The 17,205-nt window shown below is 36.4% G+C and overlaps 1 protein-coding gene across 1 annotated transcript in view; it reads left to right on the forward strand.

The window, feature by feature from the left end:
- Window positions 1-17,205, forward strand: part of Abcb1 (ATP-binding cassette, sub-family B (MDR/TAP), member 1) — a 64,547-nt gene that overhangs the window by 26,351 nt on the left and 20,991 nt on the right. Inside the window, exons 8-17 of the mRNA XM_013026081.1 lie at window positions 1,179-1,303; window positions 4,825-4,996; window positions 9,382-9,495; window positions 9,647-9,757; window positions 10,027-10,152; window positions 10,254-10,457; window positions 10,777-10,947; window positions 13,698-13,859; window positions 15,123-15,302; window positions 15,833-15,979. Of these exons, the coding sequence (XP_012881535.1) occupies window positions 1,179-1,303; window positions 4,825-4,996; window positions 9,382-9,495; window positions 9,647-9,757; window positions 10,027-10,152; window positions 10,254-10,457; window positions 10,777-10,947; window positions 13,698-13,859; window positions 15,123-15,302; window positions 15,833-15,979 (1,512 nt within the window). The remainder of the gene's footprint in view (window positions 1-1,178; window positions 1,304-4,824; window positions 4,997-9,381; window positions 9,496-9,646; window positions 9,758-10,026; window positions 10,153-10,253; window positions 10,458-10,776; window positions 10,948-13,697; window positions 13,860-15,122; window positions 15,303-15,832; window positions 15,980-17,205) is intronic.

The following is a 17,205-nucleotide window of genomic DNA, read 5'->3' on the forward strand; positions in this document are numbered from 1 at the left end:
ATTGAAAAACTGTGATACTGTTTAAGCAGAATTGTATTATAAACTAGTTACGTGTAATTCTTAATAGTTGGTGGAATACCTTGGCATTCTTGGTACAAGTAATAAGTTTGCTTTGCCCATTCCAATTTTGCCCACACAACAGCTTTACAAATAGTTTATCTGTCCATACCTTGTTTCCAAGAGAGATTATTTCCAGAAATTGTTGATTTGTAGCAATATATACTCCTGAAACTGATTGAAACTTAGCAAATTCCTTAACTGCTTTTCCATGTACCTATATATACTACAGTATAAATAACTATTTTACTATGTAAATGAGAAGAAAATATAAGGTCTCGTGCACATAAGATAGCCGAGTGAGTGTTCAGGAACCAAGCAGAAGTCTCAAAGAGCTTCTAGGAGAGAAAGACTTCTCTGGTGGCTGAATATGTTGTGCTTATACTGGCATGTGAAAAGTCACATCTTGAAGTCACTTGGTCTCCTACATTCTTCTACACTCTGAGCATAATGCTTCTAGCTCTTCTCAATTAATACTGGTTAATGGAACCAGAATATTGAGAACACGATACATTTCCTTTACATAATATATATAATTATGTATTATGAATATACATATGTTATATACACACATGTATACATATACACAAACACATATAATTAAATATTCTATATATTATATATATTATGTATGTATTTCTATATTTATGATTATGCAGTAGTATATATTCTGTTTTCTAAAATTTAATATTTCCCAAAAGTTTCAAGTATATTTTTTAAAAATTTTTTATTGTGAACATACTGTACAGAGGGGTTACAATTACATGGGCAAGATAATGAGTACATTTCTTATCAAGCATTGTAGCCTCCTCTTTTGTTTACCCTTCCCATCCCTTCCCATCTTCCCCCCACCCTCCTACCTCAAGTATATTTATTTAGATAAGAATCCATGAAATATATTAGGTGGAAAAGTCTGAAATCAATCTAAATCATTTTGTAGTATCTCAGTACAAAAAAGAATTTTAGGTAGTTTACAGAATTAAGAGTTATACCAAAATACAGAATATCATAACAAAAGACAGCCCAAGGAAGAATTTGATTCTTTATGCTTTAACATATTAACAGCATCTGTTTTGCTATAACTTAAATTTTTTAATGAAACCAATTTGTATTTTAAACAGATATTATCTTCATTTACTGACAAAGAGCTCTTGGCATATGCAAAAGCTGGGGCAGTAGCTGAAGAAGTCTTAGCAGCCATCAGAACTGTGATTGCCTTTGGTGGACAAAGCAAAGAACTTGAAAGGTTTGAGCCTCTCTCTTTAGAGAGTAGAAATGTTAAGTGTGGGTCATCTTATGTGCCCATCTGGATGGCAGAATTAATTTTTAAAATGTTCTCAGTAGCTATGGTAAATAATGCTGTGATAAACATAGTTGTGCTGATAGCTTTAGTATGGCCTTGTTTGTGATCGTTTGGGTAAATGCCAAAAGTGGGATTGCTGGGTCATAGGGGATCTCTATGTGGAGTCTTTTGAGGAAATTCCATACTGCTTTCCGAAGTTGTTGAATAAGTTTACACTCCCACCAACAATGCAGTAGGGTTCCCTTTTGGCCACATCCCCTCCAGCATCTGTTGTTATTAGATTTCTTCATTATAGCCATTCTAACTGGGGTGAGGTGGAATCTCAATGTTGTCTTGATTTGCATTTCCTTTATGGCTAGAGAGGTGGAGCATTTCTTCATGCATCTATTGGTCATTCTTATTTCTTCTTCAGAGAAGTTTCTCTTTAAGTCTTCAGCTAACTTATTAATCGGGCAGTTGTTTCTTTGAGGATTTGTTGTTGGGGGATTTAACTTTTTGAGTTCTAAGTATATTTTAGATATGAGACTCTTGTCCGTTGTATGTGAAGATCTTCTCCTAATCCATGGGCTTTCTATTGATCTTGCTAGCTATGTCCTTTGCCATGGAACCAACCCAGATGCCCCTCAGTAGATAAATGGATCAAGAAAATGTGATTTTGTGTATATATATATATATAGATAGATAGATAGATAGATAGATAGATAGATAGATAGATGGATGGATGGATATATGCATATACAATGGAATTCTATGCCTCTGTCAGAAAGAATGACAACTCCATTGGTTAGGAAATGGAAACACTTGGAAAAATTATATTAAGTGAAGTAAGCCAGGCTCAAAAAAACATAGGTCCCATGGTTTCCCTTATTTGCAAAACTATTATATGTCTAGAATAAGCAAAAATGGTCAAAAGTTATGTAATTTGACCATATATTTTTAATGTATTTATTTAATGTACTATGTGATTTTTTTTGTTTCTTTTGTATGTTCTTCCCTCATGGTATAACACCTGTTTTCACTGTATTTGATTCCAGTACCCTGCATCTTGTATATACATTTTTCTAATTTGGGGAGGGGAAGGGAAATAACAAAGAATACAGGTTGACCAATTGTAACAATGAGATGTACAAGACACTATGTTGAAAACAAACTTTACAACATCTAGGGGTGAAGCAGGTGGGGAGGAAAGAGTCGGGGAGGTGGGGAGGGAAGGGATGGTAGGGAAAAAACAAAGGAGGAGGTAACAATGCTGGATAGAAATATACTCATTACCCTAGCTCATGTAACTGTAACCCCTTGTACAGTATCTTTTCAGTAAAAAATAAATATACAAAAAATAAAACCAGCATAAAGGAAAGCTAAATAAAATATAGTCTGAATAGGGTCTGGGAATGTGGCATAGAGGTAGAGTGCTTGCCTAGCAGGCATGAAGCCCTGGGTTCAATTCCTCAGTACCCATAAATAGAAAAAGCCAGAAATGATGCTATGGCTCAAGTGGTAGAGTCCTTTCCTTGAGCACAGAGAGGCTGAAGGACAGTGCCCAGGCCCTAAGTTCAAGCCTCAGGACTGGCAAAAAAAATGTAACTAACTTAATGGATGTTTTATTACATTACTAGTATTCTGGAAAATTGCAATTCTAGACCTTATATCTGTGAGTTCAAGGATAGGAAAAAAGATAGAAGTAATAACCTTGCTTATATAGTACATTACATATATCTAATTTTTCCTAGCAAGCCAATTGTTATCTAATAATGAATGAATATTTTGCATAAGATCAATGGGGACATTTTAATATGTGTTTTTAATTTTTTAATTTTATTGTAAAAGTGTTGTACAGGGGCTGGGAAGGTGGCTCAGTGGTAGAGCGCTTGCCTTGCATGCATGAGGCCCTGGGTTTGATTCCTCAGCACCACATAAGCAAAAAGAAAAAGAAACTGGAAGTGGTGCTGTGGCTCAAGTGGTAGAGTGCTAGCCTTGAGCTGAAGAGCTGAGAGACAGCGCCCAGGCCCAGAGTTCAGGCTCCACAACCGAATCCTCCCCCAAAATAATAATAAAATAAAAGTGTTGTACAGAGGGGTTACAGTTACATGAGTAAGGTAATGAGTACATTTGTTGTTGAACATTGTTACCCACTCCTTCATTTTTCTACCACTATACCTTCCCCCTAAACTACTTTCTTTATCCTCTTCAAGTAAACCCCATACTCTTATGAAGCTTAAATTCAAGCAGAACGGAAGAAGTAAATTGTAAATTAGCAAATATCTAATATACCACTTAGAGCATTACTTGGGACACTAAAGTACTTTAGTCATAGCTGGAATTATTTAGAAAGGCATGAAATTATATACTTTTAAAAAGTACTTTGAAATAAAATCAGTGAGTGTGCTGATGAACATGAGGAGAAATTAAATATAGTGGATTAGTATATACATCTTTGAGATTTCATATAGGCTGAGAACTAAGATTGGATGGCTGGGAAGAAGAATCTTCCAGATTTCCTGAGTACTTATTCTAAGTACTTCTCTGTGTCCAGGAGATCCACAAAGCTGATGTGACTAGAACTCACTTGAAAGAGAGGAGATTCAGGTGGCCAAGGACTAGAATGCAAGGGACTTGTGTACCAAAGAGAAAAGTAAGGAATTTATCCAAAGAACACAGGAAAGGAATGAAGGTGTTAAAGGAATGACAGTACATTTAACTTCCTAAGATCGTATCTTCTTAAAGGGCTTGATGAATGGGTGAGTGAAAGCAGTCAAAGGGGTGGAATCTAGGACCAAAAGGAGGATTGATGCCGTGGTCCAGGGGAGAAGGATTATGGAGGTCTGATTTCAGAGCAGGGTGGGAGAAGAATTACAAGTTTATTGAGAGGTAGAAATGATAAGATTTTTTTTTAGTATTATCATCTTCAGTTTTTCTTTTTGCTTCTCAGTTCTTCCCTCTTTTTCCACATAAGCAATCAAGTCTTACTCTGATGTTATCTTTAATGCCTGGTGGTCCTTCCAACAGTCCTTGAAGAAGACAGAATAGGAGTAAAACTCTACCACTTCCTAAAGATACAGAGATTTAAATAACTTTCTTGTTTAGTACTTTCTAGCATTATATCGCTAGTTAATTAATCAAAGATGAATGCTGATTTTGAAAATAAGACATTTTTCCCATGGCTCCTACTTTGTCTGATGCACAAATAATAAGACATATTTTATGCTTGTTGAATATTACTTCACTTATTTCATTATTGCTAGAAGAAAGAACTTTAGAAGTTTCCCTCATAAATACCTCTATAAGTCTAAGACTCAGTTTTCTCTTCTGCAAGAAGTAAATGAAATAATAATAACAATGTCAGAAAGAAGGAGAAAATACACTCACACATCAGGGTTAAGCAAATTTTAACTACTCAATAACCATCATGCAACATATTTCCATACCTTACAAGCATATGAGATAATTTCTTTTCTTTCTCCCAGGTACAATAAGAATCTAGAAGACGCAAAGAGAATTGGGATAAGGAAAGCTATCACAGCCAACATTTCCATCGGTGCTGCTTTTCTACTGATCTACGCATCGTATGCTCTGGCTTTCTGGTATGGGACCTCCTTGGTCCTCTCCAATGAATATTCTATTGGACAAGTGCTCACTGTAAGTTATATGTGGGTTATAAAAAGGAGTTAATCAGCATTAAAGACGCCAATGAAACTGAGCAATGTTGGTTTGACTTAAAAAGAATATATTTTGAGTATGTATAGAATTCTACAAGAATCATGGCTTCATAAGTTAAAGAATAGAAGCCTCCAGCAAGTTTTGTTGTCTTCCTTTTGTAGCTCTTCTACAATCTCTCTCTCTCTCTCTCTTTTTTGGGGGGGTCAGGTCGTGGGGCCTGAACTCTGGGCCTGGGCACTGTCCCTCAGCTCTTCAGCTCAAGGCTAGCACTCTACCACTTGAGCCACAGAGCCACTTCCGGCTTTTTTCTTTTTGCTTATGTGGTGCTGAGGAATCGAACCCAGGGCCTCATGCATGCAAGGCAATTGCTTTACCACTGAGCCACCTTCCCAGCCTCTACAATCTCTTTTGTAGCTCAAATAAAACTAACATTACTAATCTCACAAACATGAATTTTCATTTGGTGAGATGATTTTCTTGTACCAATCATGATACTAATTGTTCCACTTTCATTTTCTGATTCCCCAAAGTGGCAAAATGTATATTTCAACCTACTTTCAATTTTTTGAATGATTCTCATAAATTCATGAAAGTATACACTTTAGTTATACAAAAAGAAAATTCTGTTCCCACCTTTCAACATTCTTACCCATTCTACCCAATCAACCCCTTCCCTCACTTTCTTTACTTTTGTAGGATATACATTGAATTTTTTTTTTGGGGGGGTCATGGGGCTTGAACACTGGGCTTGCTCACTGTCCTTGCACTCCTCAGCTTGAGGCCAGCGCTCTACTGCTTGAGCTATAGCGCCACATCTGATTTTCTAGTGGTTTATTGGAGATAAGAGTCTCACAGACTTTGGTGCCCGGGCTGGCTTTGAACCGAGATCCTCAGATCTCAGCCTCCTGAGGAGCTAGGATTACAGGTGGGAGCCTCGGGCGCCTGGCTTATACGTTGAATTTTTTACTGCATTCTTTCCCCACTACTTTATCTCTTCAACTGTTCTATCCTCAGACCCCACCACACCCTTTTCTTTTTTTTTTATTGTGAAAATACCATTCAGAGGGGTTACAATTACATGAGCAAGATAATGAGTACATTTCTTATAAAGCATTGTTGCCTCCTCCTTTGTTGCCCTTCCCATCCCTTCCCATCTCCCCCTTCCAAAGTTGTAAAGTTTGTTTTTTGACATAACATTTTGTACATCTCATTGTTCCAATGGCTCCACCTGTATCCCTATTTAAACAATTTGGGTTTTCCCTTCCCCTCCACAAATTATACCAACATCAAATACAGTGAAAACAGAGGTTATACCATAGGGGAGGAACATACAAAGCAACAAAGAAATACCTTATAAATATGTTAGAAACGATAGCAAGAAAGAAAAACCATTTGAGTTCTTATTTTGCCTAACATCAACTTATCTAACCATTTCTGTTTGTCTCAGACATATACTAGTTATTGCAAATAAGGGAAACCACAGGACCTATGTTTCTTTGGGCCTGGCTTACTTCACTTAATATGATTTTTTCCCAAGTTTTTCCATTTCCTAACAAATGGGGCAATGTCATTCTTTCTGATGGAGGCATAGAATTCCATTGTACATATATACACACCCTTTTCAAGTACCCATTTCCTGGTGCTTGTTTTCTTTGATTTATTCTTTCTAAGGAGTCACACAGTTTGAGTTCTCCTCAGAATCTACCATATTTCAGTTTATACATTGGTGTACATTGCCTCCTGTCTGAAGTATTTACTTTCTTATTTATAAACTAATCTAGCTTCCACATATGAGAGAAAACATACAACCTTTGTCTCTCTGGCTCTGACTTACTTTCTTTGCAAATATGCAATAGCATTCTTTCTAATAGATGAGTAAAATTCCAATGTGTATGTGTACTATTTATCCATTGAAGAGCATCTAGGCTACCTTGGCCCTGATGAGTAGTGCTGCAATAAACATGATTGTGCTGGTGCCCACTTGCAATTTTATGTTATCATCTTTCAGTGAAATAATTCACAACCAACTTAATATGTACCTTATTAGAGAATTTGCTATATTTCTTTTTCTTATGCCAAGAAAAGTATATTGTGCTAATGACTGATCATATTTCCTTGAGTCTCTTAATAAGCTCCTTTTTGGTTGATATAGGATCAGATTATGTAGCACAGACAAGTCTAGAACATGTTACGTAGCCAGGGTTGGCATCAAACTCACCATCTTCCTGCCTTATCTTCTCTAGGGCTAAGATGCAAGACATACTGCCATTTTGCCTAGCACAACAGCTCCTTTCCTCAGGATTTAGATTTGTAATAAGATTATAATAATTACCTCTGGTTTTTATAAGCTATTACCTCATCCAACATTTGAGGCTGTTTACTTTACAATCTCTTTTACTAAAGAGTTCTTTTTAGAATAGTGATGTAGTGGGTGAGCTCAACTTTTAACGATATGTACATGGTCAATACTGATGTAGATAAAGATTTTATTTTATTTACTAGGAAAAAATGAATACTTAATAAGAAAATATACCTGAGTGAAGCAAAACCTCCAAGAATTTGTCTTTCAGACCCTTAAATAGACGATATATGGGGAAATGCGTGGCAGTGGGGAGGCTTAGCTTGAAAAAGAGCCATGACTTAGTATGTGCTTTATAATGTAACACACACACACACACACACACACACACACACACACACACACAGAGTCAGCTGTGGGGCTTGAACTCTGGGCTTGGGTGCTGTCCTTCAGCTCTTCAGCTTAGGGCTTTTACTCTACAACTTGAACTACAGTGCCACTTCTGGTTTTCTGGTGGTTTATTGGAGATAAGAGTCTCACAGACTTTCCTGCCTGGGCTGGCTTTGAATGGGGATCCTCAGATCTCAGCCTCCTGAGTATCTAGGATTACAGGTGTGAGCCATCAGCGCCTGGCTGTAAAAATATTTTATATATATTTTCCTCTGATACTATACATAGAATGAATAGTCTCTACCTATTTTAGCACCCAACATTCAAGACCATACATTTTGAACAATCCAGTAAATATTCATCTAGAATTTGGATGTTAATCTTCTGATTTACCTTGTCCTGCTTGTTTCCATTTACCTCTTGGTAATCTAAATAAAAATTCTTAGTACTTGAAGATAATATAAAAATATGTAGAATTGAAACTCATTTGTCCAACTACTTAAAGATACTAATTTTAAAAGATATATAAAACCATACTAGAGCTGGATGTGGTGGCACATGTGTATAATCCCAACACTTAGGACACTGAGGTAGAAGGATTTTGTGATAGTCTGAACTATGTGTGGAATTCAAAACCAGCCTAAATGATAGGATCCTATATTGAAAGTAATCACAAAAAGATGTGTTGTAATATGATTATACCAGAACTTACATAATCATTTCACTGAGCAAGGAAGAATAATTCTTCATTCTAAACACAATAACTAAAAGTACTTAAACTTAGCCAAGCTTAATGGTTCACACCCTAAACAGTACTACTCAGGAGGTAGAGACTGATTAGATGGTGGTTGAAAGCCAGTCTAGGGGGAAAAATTCTCAGACCTTATTTCAACCAACAAAAATCTGGGTGTGGTGGTACACATATATCATTCCAGCTATGAGGCTAGCATTAATAGAAATGTAGGCTTTAATTGTAGAACATAAACTAAGATTGTAGACCAGCCTAGCCATAAATGCAAAGCTCGGTTAAAACAATGAATGCAGAAAAAGCTGACGGTGTGGCTGACAAGGTAGATTTGGAAATCGGAAGGCCTGGTCTTCAAATTCTCTTATTGCCAAATAAAATAGTACTTAAGTCTTAATTTGTATACTCTTAATTGACCAGTCATATTGCATTACTGTTTTCAGCACTTCAGATAGAACATATTCTGGGAGGTGGGCAGGGGTGACTTAGCCTAAACATGATGTAACCTGAAAACCTCATAACTGACATAATTTGTTGTAATATATCTGGATGTATTCTCCTCTTAATTACAAACATTGAAAACATTTAAATACCCAGTATTCTTTTTTGTATATATTATTATTGTAAAAATACTGTACAGAGAGGTTACAGTTACATGAGTAAGGTAATGAGTACATTTCCTATTAAGCATTGTTGCCTCCTCCTTTGTTTTTCCCCTACTATCCCTTCCATTCCCCTCTCCCCAGCTCCTCCCCCCACAAGTTGTAAAGCTCATTTTCAACATAGTGTCTTGTACATCTTATAGTTACAATGAAACACCCAGTATTCTTATGTTTCCTTTCTAATTTAAAATGCAATTAATAATGTTGGAAAAGAATAAGAGGGTTATGGTAAACAAAAGTAAGTAAATTTGTGTTTTCCCATTCTCAGGTCTTCTTTTCTGTATTAATTGGAGCATTTAGTATTGGACAGGCAACTCCGAACATTGAAGCATTTGCAAATGCCAGAGGTGCAGCTTATGAAGTCTTCAAGATCATTGATAATGTAAGTCTCACATGGCTATTTGTCCATCTACACAAAAGACTTTCCAGTTGAGAACAAACTTGGTTTTCATTTTATCCAGTTCTGCACATAATATCATTGAAAACTTGTTATTGTAATGTAGTAATCGCCTAATATTTTTTCATTGGTTTAGAAGCCAAGCATCGACAGCTTCTCAACAAGTGGACACAAACCAGATACTATCAAGGGAAATTTGGAATTCAGAAATATTCATTTCAGTTACCCATCTCGAAAGGAAGTTAAGGTACCATGATAAATGATTAAGCTATTTGATAAAGAATTTCTGATATTTTCCTTTAGAGATATATATTTTTTTTGCCAGTCATAAGGCTTAAACTCTGGGCCTAGGTGCTGTCCCTGAGCTCTTCAGCTCAAGGCTAGCATTCTACCACTTGAGCCACAGTGCCACTTCCAGGTTTTTCTGCTTATGTGGTAATGAGGAATCGACCCCAGGGTCTCATGTGTCTGTATCTCGGAGTTGTCTTAATGCTTACTTCTCACTCAACTTGGTAGATCTTGAAGGGACTCAACCTGAAGGTGCAGAGTGGACAGACAGTGGCCCTGGTTGGGAACAGTGGCTGTGGGAAGAGCACGACAGTGCAGCTGATCCAGAGGCTCTATGATCCCACAGAGGGCGTGGTGAGTTAGACCCGCAGCCATCAGCAGGGACCACCGCACCTCACTCCAGTGCTAATGTCTGCTAGAAATGAAAGAAAATCACCCTTGTTTTAAACTTCCAGGTCAGTATTGATGGACAGGACATTAGGACCATAAACGTGAGATATCTGCGGGAAATCATTGGTGTGGTGAGTCAGGAACCCGTGTTGTTTGCCACCACAATAGCAGAAAACATTCGCTATGGTCGTGAAAATGTCACCATGGATGAGATTGAGAAAGCTGTTAAGGAAGCCAATGCCTATGACTTCATCATGAAACTGCCCCATGTGAGTCTGCTTGCCCTTGTCCTTGTCATTCAGAGACTCACAGAACAGAGCTCTAGCCTAATGTAGTCCTCACAATTAAGAAACCCTGCAACATTGGAGGACACCCTAGACGGGAAGTCAAGATGTTTTTGGGTTTCTTAAGCTCTAGCAGTAGCATCTAGTGGTGGACACATTTTTAAAACTGGGATTTGTTGTTGTAAAGAAGTAGACTGTATGACCGGTAGGACTTGAATAGTTTGAGGAATTACTTTTCAATTTAAAATATGAACTAATATAGCTTATTGTTTTACCAAATCCTCCTGTGATTTTTCTGTTGCAGAAATTTGACACCCTGGTTGGAGAGAGAGGGGCCCAGCTGAGTGGTGGACAGAAGCAGAGAATCGCCATAGCACGTGCCCTGGTTCGCAACCCTAAGATCCTCCTGCTGGACGAGGCCACATCGGCCTTGGACACAGAAAGTGAAGCTGTGGTTCAGGTGGCTCTGGATAAGGTCTGTAAACCGAGGTCAAACCAACTCTTTAAGAACAATAGAGGCCTTCCACTGCTCATTCTTCTTTACATTAGAAAAGAAAATTTTGATAGCTTTTAGGTATTCTTAACATTATAGAATCAGATGATCTATTCTAGCACCTTTGAACATTTACTTTAGAGAGAATATACAAATTATTTATGCACAAGGAAATTTATTTAATGTCATTTTTATTTTAGAAGATGGTTGTGAAATTGTGTACTTTGAATGAATGAACTTTGAAGCCTTAAAATGCTTCAGGTCTCTGAAGTTGTCTTTTTTCTTCTTCTTCTCATAATTCTTAGTTTGTTCAACTTTATTCTCTGATTTTTTTCAAGAAGCAGAGGTATATTTTCATGTAAAGTCTGTAAATCTTTTCAGTTAAACAATGAGAAATATAGACTCAAATGAAACTGAATGATCATTTTGATCTTGTAAATGTACCTAAAGGGTTAACCTTGTTGGTTAGGTTTTTAAAATTTTATATTATGAACAGAAAATATAATCTGGTCTCTTTTTCTGTATTAATTGGGCACTTAGTGTTGGACAGGCAACTCCAAACGGCTATTGAAGCATTTGCTTTATTTTCCAAGATGCTAAATGACTCTTAAGGCATCTTAGAAATAGTTTCTTGTCCTCAGAACAGGGACAGAAAGCCTATGATACTGAAAACCTACTTGAGTCATGAATCTCTTTCAATTTTTGAATCTATAAAACTTATCAAATAGTACCTAAGAGCTTCCTGTGTGTGAATGCTGCATGATTAGTCTTCCATGTGTGGTGATCACTGGGTGACCTGTGTGAGAATCAAAGGTATTTTAGATTGATCTATGAACCTTACATGCTTAGACTATCTTCTGCCTAATAAAACATTGTATGTTCCTGTAAATATTGTCATTGCGTTTAATAGATCTGAACGTTAGAAAAGAAGCTTATTGAACATTTTATGAACTAAAATCAGAATAGATAGAATTGTGGCTGCTTTTTTAAACTTCATTTTGGTTATGTTTTTGTATTTGTTTATCTGTATTTCCTAATTACATAATAGAACAGCATATCAAATTAGAAATAAAAACAACTTTTTAAAGTTCTCCTTAGAAACATTTTCTTTAAAGTATAAACTTTGGGAGGATATTTCACAGGTTTCGTTTATTTCCAAAATATCCAAAGAATTGGTTCGTCTTTTTCTATACTTAATAATTATTCCTACCATGTTTTTCTCATCTACTTTTCAAAAACAATCTAAATTAAAGAGAGAGAGGAAAAAAAGAGAAGAAAGGAAAAAATAAAAGAAACATGGAGGGAGAGTCAGGGGAAATGGAACAGAGGGAGGGAGGAAAGGAATAAATTTCTCTCCCATGTTAAATTAGTAGTAAGACTGATGAACGGGGTGACATGGATTATGATACATTGCATTTACAAACTGGTTTGTTGAATGGTAATTCCTATGTACAACTACTTAAAGATAATTAAAATAGGGCTGGGAAGGTGGCTCAGTGGTAGAGAGCTTGCCTTGCATGCATGAGGCCCTGGGTTCGATTCCTCAGCACCACATAAGCAGGAAAAAAAAGCCAGAAGTGGCACTGTGGCTCAAGTGGTAAAGCACTTGCCTTGAGCTGAAGAGCTGAGGGACAGCGTCCAGGCCCAGAGCGTCAGGCCCCATGACCGGACCCCCCCGAAAAAAAAGATAATTAGAATATAATTTAAAAATAATATGAGGCATTGAAAGCATCACAGAGCTTTTCATTTTCCCCATAATGCTTGAACTTTGGAACAAAAACATTAATCAAGCACTTTTTGTAGCTATCACAATGCTAAGTTCTTTATGTGTGTTACTTTATTATCACAACTGCCCTAAGATATTAGTACTATTATTTTATTTTGCATATGAATAAACTGAGCCTACACATCATTTAAAATATATTGATAAAATCCTAAACACCGTAGAGGAAGATTTTCTTTTCTTTTTGCCACTTCTGAGGCTTGAACTCAGGGCCTGGGTCCTGTCTCTGAGCTCCTTTTGCCCAAAGCTAGCATTCTACCACTTAAGCCACAATGAGCCATTTCCACCTTTTTCTGAGTACTTTATTGGAGATAAGAATCTCCTGTATGGGTTGGCTTTGAACAGCAATTCTCAGATCTCAGATTCCTGATTAGCTAGGATTATAGACATGAGCCACCAACACCTGGCTGGAGGAAGATTTTAATTCAGGATAATATAATGCAGAAGCCTAAACTTTATTAACTCATATTCCTATGTCTTTATTACTGTAAGGCACAGGACCTGTGGTTCCTATGATTACTAGATGAAATATACTTTAGGAGCTCTCTGGAGTCATGTTCATTTTGATTGGCTAGTCCTTACACTGTAGTGTTTTGTAGAAGGTCATAGTCCATGGTCATATGAGTATGAGGCCATAGTCCATGATAAAAGCACTAGTTAGCTGAGCATGCCTGATGTCCTAAATATAATCCCCTCTAGTTTCACCACCTCAGGGGAAAAAAGTTCTATTTATTACTGTAAATTTAAGCTGATAGATATTAACATGTTTACAGGCATAAAATAATACTATGTGATATTTGTGTTTACATTTACTATGATCAAACAGTATTTTAAAATTATTTAAAGACTGTCTTCTATGACTTTGCTCAGTTTGCAAATGTAAATTATATGGGTGAGTTTTGAGATGTAATGATTAATGTCATCAAAAGCTACATCTCTGTCTCTTTAGGCCAGAGAAGGGCGGACCACCATTGTGATAGCTCATCGCTTGTCTACAGTTCGTAATGCTGATGTCATTGCTGGTTTTGATGATGGAGTCATTGTGGAGAAAGGAAATCATGATGAACTCATGAAAGAGAAAGGAGTTTACTACAAACTTGTCACGATGCAGGTATGGCTTAACTCTACAATTGTCCTAAGGTATACTTTACTGAAAGCTAGTATGGCTCTTTATAATCCTGAAAGTAAAGTTACTTGACTTATTTTGAAAAGTAGGGGGAAACACTTTGGGGATATAAGGCAGTCAGCATTATTTTATTTTATTGCAAAGAGAGAAAGGAACTAAAAAAGGATATTTAAGGAAAAGTTCTAAGTTAGAGTTCAAGCTAAGTTATCTAGTTTACAAGTTAGCTATCCCCATATAGCTACTGTATGGTAGTTAATTTGGAATGTTGAATATGGTAAGAGGAAAATGAACTATAAATTATTACTACTACTACTAAAAGTAACACCTTTCAGTATTTTTATATTGATTTTATATTGAAAATATATTATCACTGGATATCTTGGGTATATCTGGAAAAAAAATTTAAAGAAATAAAATTGATTTGGGCTGTTTTCACATTTTTTCAATGTAATCATTATAAAATTTTGAGTTTTGGTTTATAATCAGGTTTATATTGAATTTCTGTTGATAGAGCTGATCTAATACCTCAGAAACAATAACTATATTATATTCACAGAAAGAATGCCATGTGAATCATCATATCTAGCAGGAATGCTAATTATTTCAGGGTTTTCATTTTTTTAAATTTTGATTTATTATTATTAATTTTTTTTGTCCAGTCGTGGGGCCTGAACTCTGGGCCTGGGTGCTGTCCCTCAGCTCCTCAGCTCAAGGCTAGCGCTCTACCACTTGAGCCACAGCACCACTTCTGGCTTTTTTCTTTTTGCTTATGTGGTGCAGAGGAATCGAACCCAGGGCCTCATGCATGCAAAGCAAGTGCTCTACCACTGAGCCACCTTCCCAGCCCTCGGGGTTTTCATTTTTAAATACATCCAGGCATCCAGGTGTTTTGTCTCACACCTAAAATCCTAGCTACTCAGGAGACTGAAATCTGAAGGTTGATTCATAGCCAGTCCAGATAAACAAGTTTTATTTACAATTTATTTCCAATTAATTACTAAAATCTTAGAAGTAGACGTATGGTTCAAGGGTAGAGTTCTAGGCAAGAGTAGAGAGTATGAGGCATAGAGTTTACACCAAGCACTTGCATACACTACACACACAAAGAAACAGCAGTTTAACTGAATCTCCTCTTACCATTATTTCAATTGAGGTATGATTTTTCTTCTTAATATTGATGTCTAGTGATTAAGTTTTCATAGGTTAAGTGATCCTAACTAGCCTTTCCATATTTCTTGTTTATGTTAGACAGGAGGAAATGAAGTTGAATTAGAAAATGACCTTTATGGACCTAATGATGAAACTCATAACTTTGATATGTCCTCAAAAGACTCACGATCCAGTCTATTAAGAAGAAAATCAAGTCGCAGAAGTATCCACGGTCCACAAGACGAAGAAAGAAAGTCTAGTACAGAAGAGGAGGCCGTGGTATGCATGATAGTATACAACTTTATGTCCCAGTGTTTCTCCTAGTTGTGTGGGCTGGAGTTGTGGTAAGAGTAGGAGCAAAAAATATTTTCTAAAATCCTCCTGAACTATTCTCTATAGTGTTCTAGAAGCAAAAGGCCAATATTTTATCATCAGTTTAGAATTTAAAAATAAGGATTAGTGAATATATTTGTAAGATTAGAATTTATAATATATAGTAGTGGGTTATCATATTAAAATTTCTATTCTGTATATCAGTATTTGTAAAGAGTCTTATCATCTTCTACATGTCAGATCAAGAGTTGAATGTTTATAGAAACATCATGAATCTCGTAAAATGTAAAGAGGTCTGTACCATAACAGAATCTTTCAATCCTTTTTTGAAGCTAAATAACCATTAAAAAATAATGGGGATAAATGATGGGATATATTCATTTTCAAAAGTTGTAACTTGTAGAAAAATGGTATATCATAAAATCAATGAAAAATTATTCTTCAACTAGCTTCTAGTAATATTTTATGTTTTCTAGGATGAAAATGTACCTCCAGTTTCTTTCTGGAGGATTCTAAAACTGAATTTAACTGAGTGGCCATATTTTGTGGTTGGTATTTTTTGTGCTGTTATAAATGGGGGCCTACAACCAGCATTTTCAATAATATTTTCAAAGATTGTAGGGGTAAGTATTGATGTCCTTTTTTATTTTTACTTATTGACTAAAGGATCAATTAAACACAAGCCACAGAAAATATGTCATTTTATGTGAAAGCAGCTGTCTTAATGATCTAAGAGTTCAAGCCTGGTTTGTGATAGGAAAGTTCATTTTGTAAACATTCCTTGCTCCTGGTTTCTATCCAGGGCTCTGATAATTTCTATGTCCTTAGATTTTAATTCCCTGAAATAGCCAATGAAATTGGTAATATAACTTTTCCATACCTATCAAAATCGAGCTCTAAGCCAAACTCATGATCCATCATCTCACCAGAATGCAAGCTGGCTTTCTTATTCTCTGAACTGAGAATAAGCTGTTCTGGACAAATGCCTGCCAGGATGTAACCAAGCCTAGTTTATTAGCTATATGAGATGTAAGTTTTGTCTTACTTCCTAAGACTGAAATACAGATTAACAGTTATGTGATGGTGAGTGTTTTGTCTCTGTGACAAATACCTGAGTGACACTATTTAGAGGCGGGGAACTTTTTTTGGCTATGGGAGCATGTAATGGAGCCACATGTGGAAGCCTGCTCCACTCATAATAGGAAACAGAGGAGGGACAGGAAAGGGCCAGGTTCCATGCACACTGTTCCAAGACACCTCAGTCATCATGATGAACTTCTCATTTTGCCTCATTGTTCATAATGGGCTCTGGTCAAATGGCTTAGGTTTATCTCCTTGGGTCATCCTTTGCTACCTAAGTTCCCTTGGACAGGCTAATTGATCTCTTCATGCTTTAATTTCTCTGTGTAAAATGGTGATGATGATAATAAGGCAAATTTTTGGAGAAGATGCTAACTTTGTTGTGAGCATCAAATGAATAGTGCATATGAATTTGCTTAGTGTAATTCTTAACACAGAGTAAGAGTTCTGTAATCCTGTTTTTGTTGAAATAGCTAGTAAAAACTGTTTTGATAACTTCGAATGTTTCTCCCCTTAAACAGAAACAAACTTTTCTGGGTTAAGAATAGTTGTGTATTACAAGATTGATTTTTGTCTATAGAGAGAGAATTGTGTTGTCTTTCCTTCTGGAGTAAATGTTCTCTACACTCTTTGAGAACACAGAAGGACAATATTCTATAGTCCTTCTAGCCATCTCTGGAAAAGTTTCCATATGTGATGTTGTCATAGTGGGCTGTGGTTCCCAGCTGGCTCTGTAACTGGCCACCAAACAATGAATGCTAACTAGAGA

The sequence above is a fragment of the Dipodomys ordii genome, unplaced genomic scaffold, assembly GCF_000151885.1.
Source record: "Dipodomys ordii isolate 6190 unplaced genomic scaffold, Dord_2.0 Scaffold90, whole genome shotgun sequence".
In the NCBI taxonomy this organism is placed as follows: domain Eukaryota; kingdom Metazoa; phylum Chordata; class Mammalia; order Rodentia; family Heteromyidae; genus Dipodomys; species Dipodomys ordii.